This window comes from Maylandia zebra, linkage group LG6, assembly GCF_041146795.1.
Source record: "Maylandia zebra isolate NMK-2024a linkage group LG6, Mzebra_GT3a, whole genome shotgun sequence".
Lineage (NCBI taxonomy): Eukaryota > Metazoa > Chordata > Actinopteri > Cichliformes > Cichlidae > Maylandia > Maylandia zebra.
In genome coordinates, this window is record NC_135172.1 from 28701521 (window position 1) to 28719156 (window position 17636).

A 17636-nucleotide genomic window follows, 5' to 3' on the forward strand; every position below is an offset into this window, starting at 1 on the left:
ACCAGAGATCTAAATTATGATTAGGCGAGCACTCCACTGTTTTAGCACTGCATTGTAACACTGTCAGAGATGGACAAAGGATCAAAACAGATGCAGCAGATTCAGAGATTTAAATTTTTCATTCTTGTCGCACTCAAACAACAACCGGCTCAGTGACATCACTTCAGACAAGTCATTTCACGCAGCTCCCTCTGAGACACAAAAAGGCTTTGCACAACTTTTTTACATATGCACGAACACTCCCCAATGCATGTAAACAAACCGAAGCGTAAAAACAGCAGTGCTTAACCAACCAAGAGCCTAAATATTAAAACTTTTGTCTTGCTTTGGATGCTAGAAGTGAAAACTGTTTCGCTAGAAAGGAAAAGCAAAGACATCTGTGAATGTTTTGAACTTTCAGTATCAAGAAAATTTGTGACTTGCAAGATATCCTCAGTATGTTTTAGGATTGAGGATGTAAATTATTACAGTTGCATATAAATGCACCTATTTATTAAAACTTCAGAGTTTTAATAAATAGCCTCACTGACCTCTTTAAATTTGACTTTGGATTTGGCAAGATTGTTGTTGCCTAATGGGCGGTGGTTTAATGAGAATGGTCCAAAAAAGAGAAATCAGTTCTCTGGGCACAGATGCTTTGATTATGCCAGAGGAGAATTAGCAGACTCCTTTGAGTTGACAAGAACGCAACGGTAACTTGTTACAAACTCGGCGTCCAGAAGAGAATCAACACAGAATGTCAAACCTCGAAGAAGATGGGCTACAGCAGTGCACCCCAGGGCAGCTGTTGCTACAATGTAGCTTGCCATCACCAGTGTGTGAATGTGTGTGTGAATGGGTGAATGACTGAATGTAGTGTAAAGCACTTCAGGGTCCTTAGGGACTAAGTAAAGCGCTACACAAATACAGGCCATTTTCCATTTACAGCAGCGGAAGACCACACCGCATGTCACTCCTATGAGCTAAGAACAGAAAGCTGATGCTACAATTCACATGAGGTCACCAAAATTGGAAAATAGAAGGCTGGAAAAATGTTGCCCTGTCCAGACCAAATTTCTGATGGAACAATTAAATCGTTGGGTCAGAATTTGATGTAAACCACATTAAAACATGTCTTGTATCAGTGGTTCAGGATGGTGATGGTGTAATTGTGCGGGAGAATTCTTTTCTTGCCACACCAACTGAGCATTGTTAAACACCACACCCGACCTGAGTATTGATGCCCACCATGTCCAACACATCAAACTATGTCCATCTAGTGATGGACTGAGCTTCTCAAACTGGTTTCTTGAACACAACAATAATTTCCCTGGACTCAAAAGACCTCCACAGTCACCAGATCTCAATCAAACAGAAGACCTTGGGATGTGGTAGAACAGGAGATCATCGTGGGTGTGCAGCCAACTATGATGTTGCCATGTGGACATGGACCAAAATCTCTGAGGACTGTTTTCAGCACCTTGTTGAATCTATTCCATGAAGAATTAAGGCAAATTTGAAAGCAATAGAGTTTCAATTGGCTATTAGCAAAATGTATATAAATAGATGGCCTTTGAATGTATTACTGACCTTCCAAAAGTTGATTCTGTTCATCTGGACGTAGCGTTTTGTGGGAGAAACGTTTCGTCACTCATCCAAGTGACTTCTTCAGTCTCAACTGACTGCAGGTTTCCCCAATCTTATAAACAGTACATTGCATAATGACTGAAATCAGCCAAGTGAAGGAACAATGGGCTGGGAGGTCAGTTCCTTAATCCTAATTATGCAAATCTCATGACCATTGATCAACAACCACTGATCAAAGCCCACTGATCAATGGCCACGAGTATTACTGTATTATGAATATTACTGACTATTAAAAAATTACTAAGCAAACACGTACTGGTGTATGTACAGAAAAGCTCAGCTATGAGAGCTGCAAGCTGACATGAACTAACACCTCAGAGTATCATCAGACAGCATAAGCTGCAGACCTGAAATATTATGTGGTCTGATGCTGAGCAGTCTGTTTATTTTACAGAAGTTGCTATGCCACAGGAGGACGCAGCCAACGAGGCGTGAGGAAGGAGCGAAGAGGAGGAAGCTTAGCGAGCCCGAGCTGGCCGAAAAGTAAAGCTGGAAAGCCCGCGCGCACGCTTCACAAGCTGTGTGCCATGAATTAATAACCACAGCACATTAACAGTTGACAGTAATAATTATCATATCTTACTATTGTTGCAGCTGATACAACACTACTATTTGACGGCTGCAGTGAGAACAGTCAATTTATAGTCACTCCTACTTCGATACTATGTAACTCGACTTCAGTACAGATTTTCACAGTAGGCCCGCCTGGCCTAGATCACACCAAAGAACAGCCCTCCTCCCACCCACCAGTGTCTAAAGCAAGTCAGGAGCCAGTCGTATCAAAATGACTTTTTAAAGAGGATCCTTTGAAGCCGTGCCTCTGTTAGGCCCCAGACCAGCCTCTTGTGTGGCTTCACAGCTGCAGAAGCAGCATGAAGCAAAAACAAAAGAGAGCAGCAAGGACGGAGAGATAGAGCGGCGAAGGAGGACGACTAATCTGCTGTCCATTATGTTGTTTTCATCACATGCAGTTTAAAGGAAAATGGTGTAAACGCTTTCTTGTTTTAACAGGAAAGTGATAGGGCCAGTTCTCACATTTTAATCAAGCAGAGGGAGAGAGAGAGGGAAAAAACAATCACTAAAGGGGGGGCGACACAAGCACGATCACAGGGGAAGAGAAATACAGACAAGCGCGGTGAGATGTGGTAGACAGGCCTTTATAAAAAAAAAGGAGTGACGAACTGACAGAGACTGACTGAGTAAGAGGAAAAGGGCCATCGCAATAAATAAAATTATAAGGAAGGAATAAAAGAGATAGAGCGGCAGACAGTGATAGATAGACAGTTAGATTGTGCGGGAAATGAGAGAGGGAATCGGCAACACGATCACAAGAGCGGAAGGGAAATAAGACTGGGCGTTTGGATTGAAAAGAAATGGGTAATGAGATGCTAATGTAACAACAAAGGAGAGTGTGCCCTCCGGGGGGAGCTATGCTACAGCAAGCTGCTTTAGTCTGAATGCAGCAGAGGGGGGAATTTAATTTTAAACGCTCTTTATTAAACTACTGTAATGCACGCAGATTCATTCAGGTGCACATACAGTCATTAAAGTCAGACCAAATCTCCATCTCCAAATCCATCTCTAAGCTGAAAAAAAGAGAGGTCCTCAGAAATGGGGTAATAAGGTGGCAAAAATGGGAAGAAGCGCTCACACCCTGGTACGTAATGCCCTCCTGTCTCCATTCTGATATGAGGTAAGGTTGGGGACAAGGTCTACCGAGGACAAAATCTATCCTGAGGAGGAGCAAATGAACAAAACCAAGAGGAGCGACACAAAGAAATACCAAGAAATGATGGACACTCACGGGAAAACACGGACAGAGTGTTGGTGAAAAATGAGGAGAATAGAGACTTTGTGATAGCAGACTGGCTTTTGAGTGGGAGGAGGAGACGAAGCTTTACAATCAAAGGGGAATAATGGAGAAATCTATGGTACAAACAACGTACGGTAATTACTCAAGGGACCGAGTGCTGAATAGGAGTGATGCAGAGAGGTAAAGAATGACTGGGCAGTACTCAGGAGACCATCAAAGAGAATATAGAAGGAGGTGAAGAGCACCTGTGACAGATTCAAGCCTAGAGATATTACAAACGCACTATGAACAATTTTTTTAAAAAGGTGGAAAATCATTATAACATGTCCTCAAGAGGATCCCGAGAATGAGCGAATGCTAAATCGCAATGAATGAAAAATAAAAGCAAGCTTAAGGCCGCGTGTAAACCTGGAGGGATCGTGAGATATTTGAGCTATAAAGAGATGGAGAGGTAACTGAGGTGTGTGCGTGGAAACAGTGCAGGCTCCGTGTGTTGGCTGAGGCACAAAGAGCAGATAAAAAAAAAGTTATAGTCACATCTCAAGAGGTTGTTGTGTTTTTGAACATATAGAGAGATGAAACACAAGGCTGAGGAAAATCCCTTTGGAGTTTCAGGTGAAGAGGTTGGGTCGTGTAGAAAAGAAAGAGTCAGCTTAATTTTTTTTAAAACTGCAAATCCACAGCACTGAAATAGACTGGCGACCTGTCTAAGGTATACCCCACCTCTCAACCGATGGCAGCTGGCTAACTGGAAGAAAAAGGATGGATGGATACCACAAAGAGACCAGCTTTTCACAATATCAGTGATAGTCAGTTTAAGTTTGTCTCAGTTGGTAAATCAGAAAAATGGCCATATACATCATCAGCTCTTTGCTTGACTGAACAGCCAAGCAGTCTCCAAAAAAAAATACAAATAAAAATACGTTCCCATATAACTAGATTGCTTTCTCAGTGATGTTTCAAGAGAAACCAATTTTCTCTCCGGCAAAACACCTTATAATTTAAAAGATCAATAAAGACTGCATGAGGGGGCGGATAAGCAGAATGGTGGCAACATAATCCGTGAGACTAGGGTTCATTTAAAGGCACTGTCATTATTTCACCTACTTTAGTGTCTGTTTTAATTTGCTGTTTACTTTCATTTTCACTCGCCCTTTGATTACGTTTAGGCACAAAAAGCTGTAAGTAAGTACCCATCAGTTGGATCAGACATTAAACAGCTTTTGCTTTTGCTCCAGGCGCTACCCCTTGCCAAATCCAAATTGAGTATTTCCAGTAGTGAGAGCACATCTGACACAGCGAAGCGCCTACTGTGTGATGCATATGAGAGAGGGAACCTGTGGACAATGTCTGGGCCTGATTTTCCCAACACTGTCCCGATTTCGTGTTAGCTTCCTGAAAAGGGGAGACACTATGAAAGCAAGAACACAAAGATCAAAGATATGTTGGTGACACACACGCACACAAAAAAATGCTTTCCTCAATTTAAAAATGTACATTACTTGTTTAGGAATATCATTTTTAGGGTACAGGGCCCTACTGGAGGCACTATTGTCAATTGCAAAACCTCTATTTCTAGTCAGCTCTCTATGGCACTACTTGACTAAACAGCTTTCATCAACATTAAACATTAACATTTGATCTCATGTAAGAGTAAGAAATTATATTTCTAGGCTGAATTTAAATGCAAAGACCCTTATTTTAATGCTAAAAAGTGCTAATTTTGCATATTTTGCTATTTCTGCTGTAACTCTGAGGATCCTCAGGCTTGGAGCATGTTAACAGTAGCACAGGCTAATTGGGTTTCCGTTCTTAATCAGGCCAATTAATTAGGAAATGCAGCTTGATCCATGAGAGCTTCACCGGGTCATTTAGGGATTACAGGGAAAGAAGAAGAGTTGTGGGAAGAGCAGGAACATATGAGGGAAAAGGTCTTTGTGACAGATCCCTTCACCCTTGTGCTGAATGTTATCACTAAACGGACTCATGGACGAGGGGGTAATTACCCATTTGTGACAGTTAATCAAAATCAATCACTTCCTTCGAGAGTCACTGAATTGAAAAGTGGTTCAGCCAATTCATGCATTTTTTCCCCAAGGGACACATTTTGCTCTTCATCCACCATGAGAAACACAGGAAGAGATTGCAGAAAGCGATGCAGGAGTGAGGGAATAGAAAGCGAAGAGAACATCCACCAGCAGACGGCTGTAAAATGTGCTTTTATGTCTCCATCCGTTTGCTCTGTGTGACTCCAACTTACAGAGGTTTCTAAAATTTCCAACAAGACCTAAATACACAGCTGAATTTAAAGCATTTTTTTTTTTTTATTTCTGCTGTGCTTGCTACACAGCACATCATTTTGTTCCACAGCACAAAACACATTAAACCTTTAGATTGCAGTAGATTTCTTTCAGTTATAGCTTCCAAATGATGTTCGGGCCAAATCAAGCTGAAATGTCCTGTTGTGAGTTAAGCCTGATGAGCACAGCAGGGACCAAAGCGCTGAAATGTTGAAGAAAATGTGCCTTAACAGTCACACTCACCTCCACAAGGAGGAAGCAGGGCACGATGTAGGTGCTGGTTTTCTGAAAGCCTCTGTCTGCAGGAAGGTTCCTCATTGTCCTCTCCTGTGCTGACAGGCGACTGTCCATCATCTGTTGGGGAAAAGAAAAAGTCTCTGTAAAGCTTCAGTCTACTGGATTTATAGTGTTGAACTAATCCTTATACTGAGCCTTTGTGTCTACTCGCTTCACCCACTGTCTGAAAGAAGCTGCTTTAGCTCCTCACCTCACTGCTTTCCACTGACTGGCTGCCCCCTGCAAACAAATAGGTTTGAACAGCAGGTAGATGAGGGTCCAGTGCTTTATAGCCAGGACTGTGGCTCTGACCACTGTGGCAATATTGCCTCTCACTGTCATCATACAGAACCAAGAGTAGAGAAAATGATCTGAAACTGAGTGTTTAGAGCAGTTTGAAGCCTGAATGTTTGGCTTACGCTGACTATTTGTATACACACTGACCTCACGTTGTCTCACGTGTATTGAGGAGATTTTGGACAGAATCAGAGTCAATATTAAGCTTTGGCAGTGGTTAATAATTGATTTGAAATGTTGTATTTGCAAAAAAGAAACCCATCAAAGAGACTGACACTTCAGTTTGGTCACTTTCTTCAACTTTGTACCTAATATGAGTCACTAAATAGTTCTGGGCGATAAAAAGTGGTAGTTAATATAGTGCCAATCATAGAGTGGACTGTGTGTGAGTGGAAAAGCCTGTATAGCGGATTCTTGTGCAGTTTTTTGTGTATCACTACATCCTGTGATGGTTTCAAATATATTTGTTTTAAAATATGCTAGAGAAAACCTCTGCAAGGCCTTACTCATAGAGAAAGAGGTCAGCATGCTAGAAAAATCGTTTTTATGCTGTTTTTGTTTGCTGAACAATCAGACTGCAATAAACTTTACAATGAAGCAATGTTCAAACACAGCAAAAATACATTTAAAAAGCACTGCATGCTGCTGAAGTTCAGTTCAGATCTAGTGTTGTGCAAACCTTTTGAGCTACCTCTCATTTCTCCTTACTTTGCCTCTAATAACAATAGTTCTCGTGCATTTTATAACTTTGCCACTGACCCTTTTTTGCTAAGCTACATACACTCACCTATGAATCATTCAAGCTTAAAAAAGGCACCTAACTCAGAGGGTGAACCTGTGTTGTGTCTACAGACAACTTTGCAAAGAAACAAATGTGCATTTTACTGTTTGACACTTTAATTTGTTTCTTTAATTGAGTCTATAAAAATACCTGGGATAACACAGCCATAAACAGTATTTTTGCACCAACAAGGTGATTTTGAAATAGCTATTAGCTGAAAACCTGGCATATCTTGAGAAAAGGTCTTAGTGGTGAGATGGCTGTCAAGAAGCCATTCTTAAGAAAGTGAAACAAGGAGAATGGATGAGGGATGCCAAATAAACACAAACTGGATTGAAAATCAGTGGCATCCTATGAAGTGATGGATCCAAATTTTTGTTTTAAATCACTGTTGTATGGAGGAGGTTAGGAGAACGATACAGCAGTGACTGTCTATAGCCATCTGCAAAACATGGTGGAGACTGTTAAGGTTTGGGGCTGCATTTAAGCCAGTGGTGTTTGTCTTTAAGTACTCCTAATTTAAGTACTGTCAGATTGTGATCTACCATGAAATACCATCTGAAAAGTGCCCGATTGACATCATCTTTCATCACATCAATGATAGCGAACACATACTGGATAGAAAACCAAACACTGGACCACTATCAGTCATAGACTGGCCTCCCCAGAGCCCGGACCTCAACATTATTGAATCAGTGTGGGATCGCCTTGACAGAGAGCAGAACAAAAGGCAGCCAGCATCCAAAGAAGAGCTTTGAATCTCCTTAAAGAAGCCTCAAGAACTTTCTTCTTATTTCTTTAAATAGTCTCAGGGAAAGCTTGTTTAAGACAGTTCAGGCTGTTTTCATATTAAATATTGACTTTCAAGCTCATTAGAATTGTAGAAACTCTGTTTTGTACCATTTACTGTATTTCATTTATATTTCTACATTTGAATAAATGCACCATTTTCCATTTTCCTGGCAAAATATAAAGAAATGACAAGCGACACAAGACTTTTATACAGTGGTGTATTTGCATGATCAATTTATGCTGCTTTATAGTTCTATGAGATAGGATGTTTAGTTGTTTTTAAATTTCTTTCATTTACTAGTATGATGATTAAACTGTTATCTCACAGCGAGAAAGGTCAAATCCAGTCTGGAGCTTTTCTGTGTGGGGTTTCTGTGTTCGCCCCATGTCTCTGTGGGTTATCTCTGGCTACTGCCACGGTCTAAAGACATGCATGTGGTTAGGTTAACAGGTGTTTCTAACTTGGCCATGGATGTAAATGTGAGTGGGAATGGTTATCTGTCTCTATGTGTTAGCCTTGTGATAGACTGGTGATCCTGTGTCTCACCCTGGGATAGGCTCCCAGGTTGTTGCCCCCATGCAACCCTGAATTGGATAAACAGATAAAAATGGATAGGTGGACACTTACTTGCCTAAAAGTGAGTATTTATTTTGTAGAATATATAACTAAGAAATTAAGATATAAAATTGTTGATTAACTCTGTGGTATATAAAGTAGATTGAACCTACCTTTACAAAGTCAATATCAAAGTGTTTTTTACACACATCTTCTTCTGCAGCAGTCTGAGTCTTCACTGCTTACAGTCAAGGCTGAAAATGCCTCTGCACCATGCATGAATTGAGACCCTGGGTGCAGAAGGATATTTGGACTGTGATAAGAGTATGACGTTTTCTTGAAGACATACAAGAAAGTGTATTCTAATTTATCTTATTTAATTATGATATTTATTTGAGAAAATATACATCACATGCAAATATATAAGCTGCCCTGTCTCGTAAAGATAATAAATCATTAATCAACTCCAGAAATCACTTTGTTGTCGATCCCAGCCCCGCCTCTTCTAAAATTTTCATGCAGTTTTGAATAATCTTGATTACAAACTGGCAAACAACCACCAATCATCTCCTTGGCAGACTAGTAATTTTTCATTTGACCTAAAACACAACCCCCCTGACATTTCCCATGGTGAGTTTTTAGGGGGGATTTTTTCAAAGTATATTCTTCTTCATTTAATAATGAAAAAAATGGACCTGAGAACTCCTAAATATAATTGAGGAAAGGTTTTCTCACAACTCATCTTGTTAGAGCACCGCTTCTCCTAGCATAAGAGAAAGCTGCACTCGCTATCACTTCATCAGCTCGGTGATGTGTTTCTTTAAAGATATGGTAACGCTTTTCTGGGACTAAATCTTCACGGTGAACAATAGAGGCACCAAGTGTTGTACTACTTAAGATCATTAACTATAATGAGGACACTTTTTGCCTGATGCTCACAATGTGCCATCCATCCATTAATAAATTGGCCCCATTGAAACAGCTGATAACCCCTGTGCTTCATATTTTCATAGATAATCATGTCGGAGCACAAAGAGAGAAACCATTTATTATCTATCATCAGTACGAATACAAAAAGATTATTCCAAAGCAAACACACAACCACAGTTGTATACATCCACACCAGCTCACTCACCAAATTGTCGGGATGCCTGTAAAGACACTCTGCATGGCACATCAAAAATGCACACAGGTACACACACGCACACAAACCAGTATGGGTAGGCAATCAAAAGAATTGGAGGGGAAATGAGGTTGAAAGGAGGAGAAGTAGAGTGGAAACAGAGGAGCGATGATCAAAAACAAAAGCCTGACAGTAAGAGATAAGAGCGAGACAAAGTCCTGATGCAGACGTTCGGAAACTCTTCAGAAATCAAGCGGGTGGGGTGAAAGCCAGCACTCAGCAATGGGAAATTATAGTGACTGAGGGATAACAGGTACACGCTGAAGAAAAACAGATCCAGTCCCCAAACTGAGAAGAGGTGGTAAGGGGGGGGGGGATGATGATAAAAGTCAGAGTAAGAAGAGTAGCTTATGAGTTGCTCAGGGGTTTGTGACATGCAAATGACTGCGCTCATGCTAAATAATGACAGCTACTACTCTTTTAAGTTTAGGAGAGCCTCAAAAGGCTTTCCAATATATCCTCTGATTAACACAGTAAATGCATTTTTCAAGAACTGTGAAATCCTGATATTATCAATCATAAAGCAAAAGGCTTCAGCAATCTTCAATATAATTTTACTCACTCGCAAACCAATTGGTTTTCCTCTCAGATATCGAGCTTAGCCCCCTCCCCGATCTCCCTGACAACAATTATCTTGCTGACTTTATGGCTTAGTGAGAGTCTCTGCTGCCTTGTCAGCCCTTTCCCCAATCAATGGTCATTATGGGTGAGAGGAGAAGGAAGGCACTTCACAAGTTTGGAGTGTGTCCATGCATTCGTTGTGCACTTGACCCCCTATCAGTCACATCCTAAAATGATAGAAGCCAGATTAAAAATAAAATAAGAGTAAAAACAAGGTAAATGATTCATTCCTGTTTACACAAACACTAAAAATACACCATCTTGTTATTCGTGACGGCGATTCAAAGTGCACATTTGCATGACGAACAGGAGCACGGCAGTTAAACGCTGTCATAGTATGCATAGTAGAGATACAATATATGCATTAATAAAGAAAGAATTAATGATGTAATACTCTGACAACCCGGAATTCATTTAGATCTTCTCTCATCTTTAACAGCTTTTTTTCCCCTAGCAGATAATTTAAGCTCATACATATATGCTATCAAAGCTTTTTCTGACTTCTGAGGCAGCAACAAGATAAGATTTAAAGAACTTATTTTTTTTATATAATCATCTTATGCTGTGAAAGGAGTGAAAAAATTATATTTTTGTCACTTTAAACATGGAAGATTTCTAAATTAAAAATCCCAATTTGGGCAAAAATCACCCTCAGGTGACATTGTGCACAAACTTAAAGAATCAGTGGTTCCTCTGCAGTTATCAAACATCATGTCCCGCTATTTATAGACCTGAATGAGGCTTGTTAATGACCAAAAATTCTTATAATATTCAAGAATTTCCTTCAGACATGTACGCTTAATGAAGAAACGGACACAAGTATTCATGCTGTGGTTCATATAAATGTATTTGATTCTTTAATTTCAAGGCCACCTGTCTGCTTCATTAATTAAACACTATTCCACTGTAAGGTTCTGCTTCAGAGCATGAAAGACAAGATTGTTTAGGTTATGGCAGGAGATCAAAAGACTGTGTATTGTATATGCATACATTCCCACACAGGGAATGCATGCTGTAAATACTGTATTTGGGTCTTCTTTTATGTTCCCATCTTCCAAAGCAGTGAGAAGCAATCAGGCATAAGACAGCTGTGTCTGATTGTCTTTTGTGTTGCTGTCCATGTTGCTCACAATGATTTTTTTCACCCTTAAGCCTTGCATTGGTAGCACAGCACAAAAAGAGTTAGTCACTATCTCACACATGCACAGGTGCATTCACACATTCACTGATATTCATGCAAATGTGTGCACGGGCTAATGCGTGCACGCATACAACTGACCAGTATTTCAATATTCATAGCATGTCAATTTGGATGTCAGGTCAACAAGTGGTGTCACACAGCTGCGTGCGAGTCTGTGTGTGTGTGTGTGTGAGAGAGAGAGAGAGAGAGAGAGAAGGAGAGGAGAAGAGAGATAAGAGGAGAGAGAAGGAGAGAGAGGGGAGAGAGACATCCTACAGAGAATTCTTGCTGTGCTGCTCCTCAGGTTCAACAATGTGGGTCACACTGATGCACATCTGCACTCACACTTTTTCCTTTTCGCTCTCTCTTGCACACACACACCCACACTCACACAAATTTAGGAACAAAATGTTTCCCAAAAGAGCCAGAAGAAAAAAACACAGCAGTAACTGGTTTGAAAAAGTCTCACCTTCTATGTCTTTTTGTTGGAAGCAGTGCTGCTGCAAAGTAACGGCTGCCACCTCACAGTTTCTGTCTCTAGGAGGTTGTGCTCCTGCAGCGGACTTCCATTCTGAGGTTTTGTTGTGGTCTCAGCTCCGCTTCTTTCTCTTTTCCCCTTCTCGTCTCTTTCAAAGCAAAAACGCCCCTCACTTCCGCCGCTCCGCCACTGAGAAGCCCTCGGCGGTGAGTGTGAATAGAGAGAGATAGAGAGCTTGCCCGCTGCCAGGCACTCTGCCTCCAGCCAGCCAAGTCTATATCTGTCTGCACTCTGCCGCTAGGTCACTAAGCTAAATATGATGATCTTCAACAGCACTTCAAGGCTAATTAGTCAAGTGAAGGGATCCACGGGCTTGGTGAGGGAGCCTGCTCAGTTGCCGGTGGATATGAGGAGAGGGAGAGAAAGAAAGCGAGAGAGAAAATGTGTGTGTGCATCTGTATGCGTGTGTGGAAGAGGAAGAGGAGGAGGAGGAGAAGCAAAGAGGAGAAGAAGAAAAAACAGAGTTGGAAGAGGGAACAAGAGAATGAGAAGGCAGGAGTGGAGACTGAGAGTAGAAAGCACCCAGAATGTGTATGAGAGAGAGAGAGAGAGAGAGCATTAGATAAAGAGAGAAGGAGGGACTGTATGTGTGTCAAGCAACACAGTGGCTAAAATGGTAGATGCTGTGCACTTTAGTACCCTAGGAAACCACTTTGACACAGGAAGACATCATGTACTCTGTGAGAGCGAGTGTACCGTTGTGTGTTGTGTAATTATGGTAAAGTGGAAAGCCAAAGCAATGGAGAAAAAAAATAAACTAATGGTATGGTGCCATTTCGTATGTGTGCGTGTGTGTGTGCTTTTGTATCTAAATTCAACGGTGGGTTCAGGTGAGCTGCAGGGACTTGGCTTTGGACAGTCAGAAGTAGGTTAATGATGCATCGTCAAGCGGAAAAGTGGGATGCATCCCCCACACGCTTCAATGTAGGTCACGGGCCTTCAGGTGAAAGTTCACGGGCAGCTTTCTGGGCTATTGTATGTACGTAAGAGCACACTGCATAATTTTTAATAAATTCTGCCTCCCTCAGGGCTAAAACGAAACCTTGTGCATTTCTGTGGCCGCGCATGCATATACATGTTGATGTGCTGGTAACCTTTGGTAAATATTTAGACATGCTGCAGAGGCTGAACTGTTGGACCACTGTGAAATAACCAGGCAGCGCTGTTGCACAGGTCTGTACTTCTTTGTCTCATATCGTTAGCTTCATAGCATAATTGCCTAAGTCATTTGACTAAGTCAATGACTTAGGCACTTATGCTATGAAGCTAACGATATAGGCATCGCAATTACATTCATCAATGGGTGGACGTAGCCTGCACAGATTATATTGTGAGCTTATACTTTACTTCTTTATGCTGTAGTGTCTTGTCTTGGCTGGCTGTTCACACTGACAGAGGACGTGGCGTCCACTGAAGATGCATTCGGACTACTGGCACATCATACAGCTGCGGCTTCACATTGACTGCAAAGAAAAAAATGACAAAGACAAGAAAAAAAATTGTTGTTGCATTCACAGACACACAGAGTTCTGAAACAGAAGGAACTCCGATAATTCATATTTCAATCATACATACTAGCACAAACACACACATGCACATACAAAACCAAACAACAAAAAAAACACCTAAAATCATAACCTTTTCTAAATGCACTGTAACAAAATTTGTGTTCTAAGTTTCGTTTTGTTGTTGACAGAATTTGCTGATTTTGTTGTGGCTATGTGGGCTTCCTCTGGGGCTCCAACCCACTCTAACTTGGATAAGAAACAAAACAAAACAGTGATAGATATATTTAAGTGTTTTTAGTCCTTGTCAGGGACACACACACACACACACACACACACACACACACACACACACACACACACACACACACACACACACACAACAACAACAACAACAACAACAACAACAACAAAAACATAATCTCAGAGAGATTGAGAGAGCTTTTGATCTGAAATTACCAATCCATTTTTCAAACCTCTTCCTTTTAAATTTCCACCCACTACTTCCAAAACCACACCCTTAGATGACAAGCTGAAACCAACCTTGTTTACGATATCTGCATCCCTCTTAAATATATAAAAACGAGGCAATAATAGCAAATTGCATCTTGAGACTATAGCATTATGATGAATGAAATCTAAAGAGAATAAAAGAATAAGTAAAGGTGTTTGGCATCCCTATTGCTAACACAGTTTTTTGAATACATCTCCGTCGTTAACAGGAAGCCACCCACCTTTCTAATGCACTCAAACGAATCATTCACAGCTGGAGAGGGACAACGGACCACATGTGGTAAAGTGTGTTTCTTTTTTTCTGAAAATCAGAGATAATATCACGTGGTGTCACAGATGTCATGGTTCCCATGGTAACTTAATACATTCATTGAATGGTATATCAAGGAAAGGAATGTGAATACGCAGAAACGTGTATGCTATTACAGCACAAACGCAATGTAGATTCAACAAGTGCCACTTAATAATGACCTTGCCTTAATGACACCACTTGTAAAACACACACAGGAAAAAAAAAACACACTTTAGCAACTAGCCTAACTCACTGCTCTCGGAAGCAACAAAAAAGTGTTGGGCATGAAAAAAAATAAATAAAAGAAAATCATATCAATAACTGCACAGCTAATAAATCTGAATAAAAAAAAATAAGGATAAGTGGATTTTTTTTGCACAGATACAAATTTCCTGTCACCACAGCACCTGCTTCCTGCGAGGACATCATAAGAACTGCAGTATTTTTTTGTGACTACATTAATATCTGTCTTTTATAATCTCCCAAAGGAGAGCTACTTTCATCCATCCCATCACTTTAGCCCAAACACTGCAGGTGTACATTTTTCTGTAATATCTCTTCTATGACAGCTGATGCTTTTAGATATGCCCTTCTGGTCTAATACCACGATGTATGTCTGACTAACTTAGATTGCATCACGCTTTCTAAGAACAGAAAAAGCACGAAAAGTTGACAAAGTCAAGGGCAAAACAAGCAAGGTAAGACACTGCAGAGCTCTTTAAATAGAGCAAGCACACAGAGGTGGGCGTGTGTAGCCTGCAAACACTGAGACACACAAGTGCAGTGGACATGCACACAAACAGAAACACATGCAGTACACTTATCATCTTTACAGTCATTTTGAACACACTCCTTATAGCCCCATCTATAGGAACTACAGCTTTGTGTTTACAATAGACTTCACAAATCTTTATTAAGTGTGCAGCTAATGTTTTATTAGAGAGTGGCAGGATCTAAATCTTCACAGGTCACAGGTTTGCACTAGAAAGGACTTTTCAGGCATGGAAGTAATGTAAAAACAGTCATGTGATGCTGATAACCTAATCAGCATTTACGTCACAAGTGGATCACATGACTGTTTGAATACAGGTGATGGTGAATAAAGGTGAAGCTTAACATTACTTAAATGCTTGACAACACACACATAAACACACACACAATTGTTTGCAAGCACCAGATGAAGTCCAAAGATTTACTCCTTCACTGTCACATCTTATGTCAGCACTGTTTTCAGCCCCAGGTTATACCTTTGTGCTGACAAGCGTCTGCCCTGTTAATGTTTGCCTTAACAAATGTGCTCACACTGGTTTGTTAGAAGACACAAGGTGTTTTCACCAATGAACCGCAACCCCAATGTTTTCTAGATACAGAGCATCTGATGACCAGGGTACATGTAAAAACAAAGTTTCCTACTCAGTCAAATGGAAACTAGCCAGCCTTTAGTTGTTTGTGTGATGCTGGATTGCCAAAAATGTATGAATGAAGTGTATTATTTCGTGCTGTTTGCTACAACTGTGGAAAGTACCTGTTTACCTGATTATGTGTGAGAACACCTACACGGCAAACAACCTGGCTGAACCTCACTGAGATAATTCTGTCTCTTAAAAACCACAAAACCCTGTCAGTAAACCGCCCATTAGAAACCAGTGTTCCCACTTCCTCTTTACATTTGTATTGTGTTTACATAAGCACGCAGACAAGAACAGCGCTTTTTTCAAACTATGCCATTAAAACAGATGCAGGCAAACAAAGAGCCATGCTGGTACTTCTACACGTGAACACAAAGGTACAAAAAGCCTGTGCATGCAGTATTGTTAAAGAAACGCTGCTACCCTGCCAAATGCCTCCCCTACAAACACAGACAAAGGACTAGTTGCTGTATTGTTATCTATATGATTTTAGCCTGCGTGCTCCCTCTCTCTCTCTCTGGTGTGGTGTGAAGACTGTATCTTGGGGAATTAGAAGTAGGACGAGTCAGTGGATGCACTCATTTCATATAATATCACTGTAGGGGATCACAGCCAAGGACATTCTTACTTCAAATTGCCATGGTAGGGACTTTCAGATATAAAGAATTAATCAGATTTTAAGCAAAATGGGATTATAAAGAAGAGACAGCACAGGTCAGCTAAGCTGTGATTCATGAGGCTAAAATACATCTCTAAAGAACTTGTTATGCTTGGACATCAGGGGTTCATACCCTACATTTGGGAAAATTAAAAAAGCAATTAATGGCGGGAAAATGAGGATGAAGTATATGTAGTATAAATGAAATATGACTAAGCTGTAATGATACGTAAAAATAGCTTGGCCTAGTTTTATTTCATGGGTCTATAGAGTAGCTGAATAGCGCCTTTGGTCTGTCCTTTCTGTCACTCATAAAATTATTTTATCACTGATATAAAGTGCCCTGAGACTTTTTCACACGTGAACCATAGATAATGTCATGTGAATCAGGTCAAGACACTGTCTGAAGCTGTCCTTCCTCACATGTGACAAAGAGCCGGAGCTAGATTGCGTCAGCTAATGGGAATACATCGTTGAGTTGCAATGAGCAATGGGAGTACAGGAGGCCAGACAACTACTCAGTAGCTGTAAATTTACTGGACTAAAGGCACTATCGGCCCAACTTTGCACAACTGGACTCACATGTATTTTGTACTAGGGAACTGGCAGGTTAAAGACTGATTAATGGGCAGTCTCCCTGAGTCAGACATTAGTATTTTCCCGTGCACTTCCTCTTAATAATGTCTAGAAAAATCTGCTGCAGGGCACATGTGAAAACAACTTTAGTAAGGATTTTGGGCCCAGTGCCTACCAGCTCACCAAAAGTGCACCTTGAAATAGATTCTGTCCAAATTAACACACAGATCTGGTGACTGTGAAGATGATAGTGCATTAGATTTTTGGAGGTTAAACGAAATTAGTCTTAATGGAGCTTTTAGGATGATGACCTTGGCTTTCTTGTGGTGCCTGGTGTTTTGGCTCCTTGGTAGACACAAGGACAGCCTAGCTGCTTGCCGACAGTGCAGAGACATACTGAGCTTCTTTATCTGGAAAGCTGATATATAAGAAGGGGTATGTGACACTGTCTGAGATTAGGACTTCAGAATGGTATAACCGTGCCTGCTTTTCATCCTTTTTCCTTGATATGAGGCAATATATCATAACACAAGCATATATATTCTCTACTATTCATCTGCATCTCAACATTGATTTTTCTGCACAAGAGCCTGAATGATTACCAGTAGCAATGAGGCTTTGTTTGTGGGGCACTGTTCAAAACAGTGTGGTTGCAAAGTGCTGTACAGAAAGCAGGACAATAGATCACAATCCAAACTCAAAAAGAAAGGCAAACACAGT

General features: G+C 40.7%; 1 protein-coding gene across 4 annotated transcripts in view; it reads right to left on the reverse strand.

Annotated features, from left to right (window-relative positions):
- Nucleotides 1-12493, reverse strand: part of LOC101464840 (phospholipid phosphatase-related protein type 5) — a 67370-nt gene extending 54877 nt beyond the window's left edge. Inside the window, exons 1-3 of one of the 4 annotated variants that reach the window (XM_004567829.5) lie at nt 11895-12493; nt 8615-8731; nt 5983-6093 (exon numbers count right to left, since the gene is read on the reverse strand). In XM_004567829.5, the coding sequence (XP_004567886.1) occupies nt 5983-6093 (111 nt within the window). In that variant the 5' untranslated portion in view covers nt 8615-8731; nt 11895-12493. Of the gene's footprint in view, nt 1-5982; nt 6094-6226; nt 6443-8614; nt 8732-11894 lie in introns of those variants that run through there. The other 3 variants (XM_004567828.5, XM_004567831.5, XM_004567830.6) reach the window with 3 other exon arrangements.
- Nucleotides 12494-17636: the final 5143 nt, after the last annotated feature.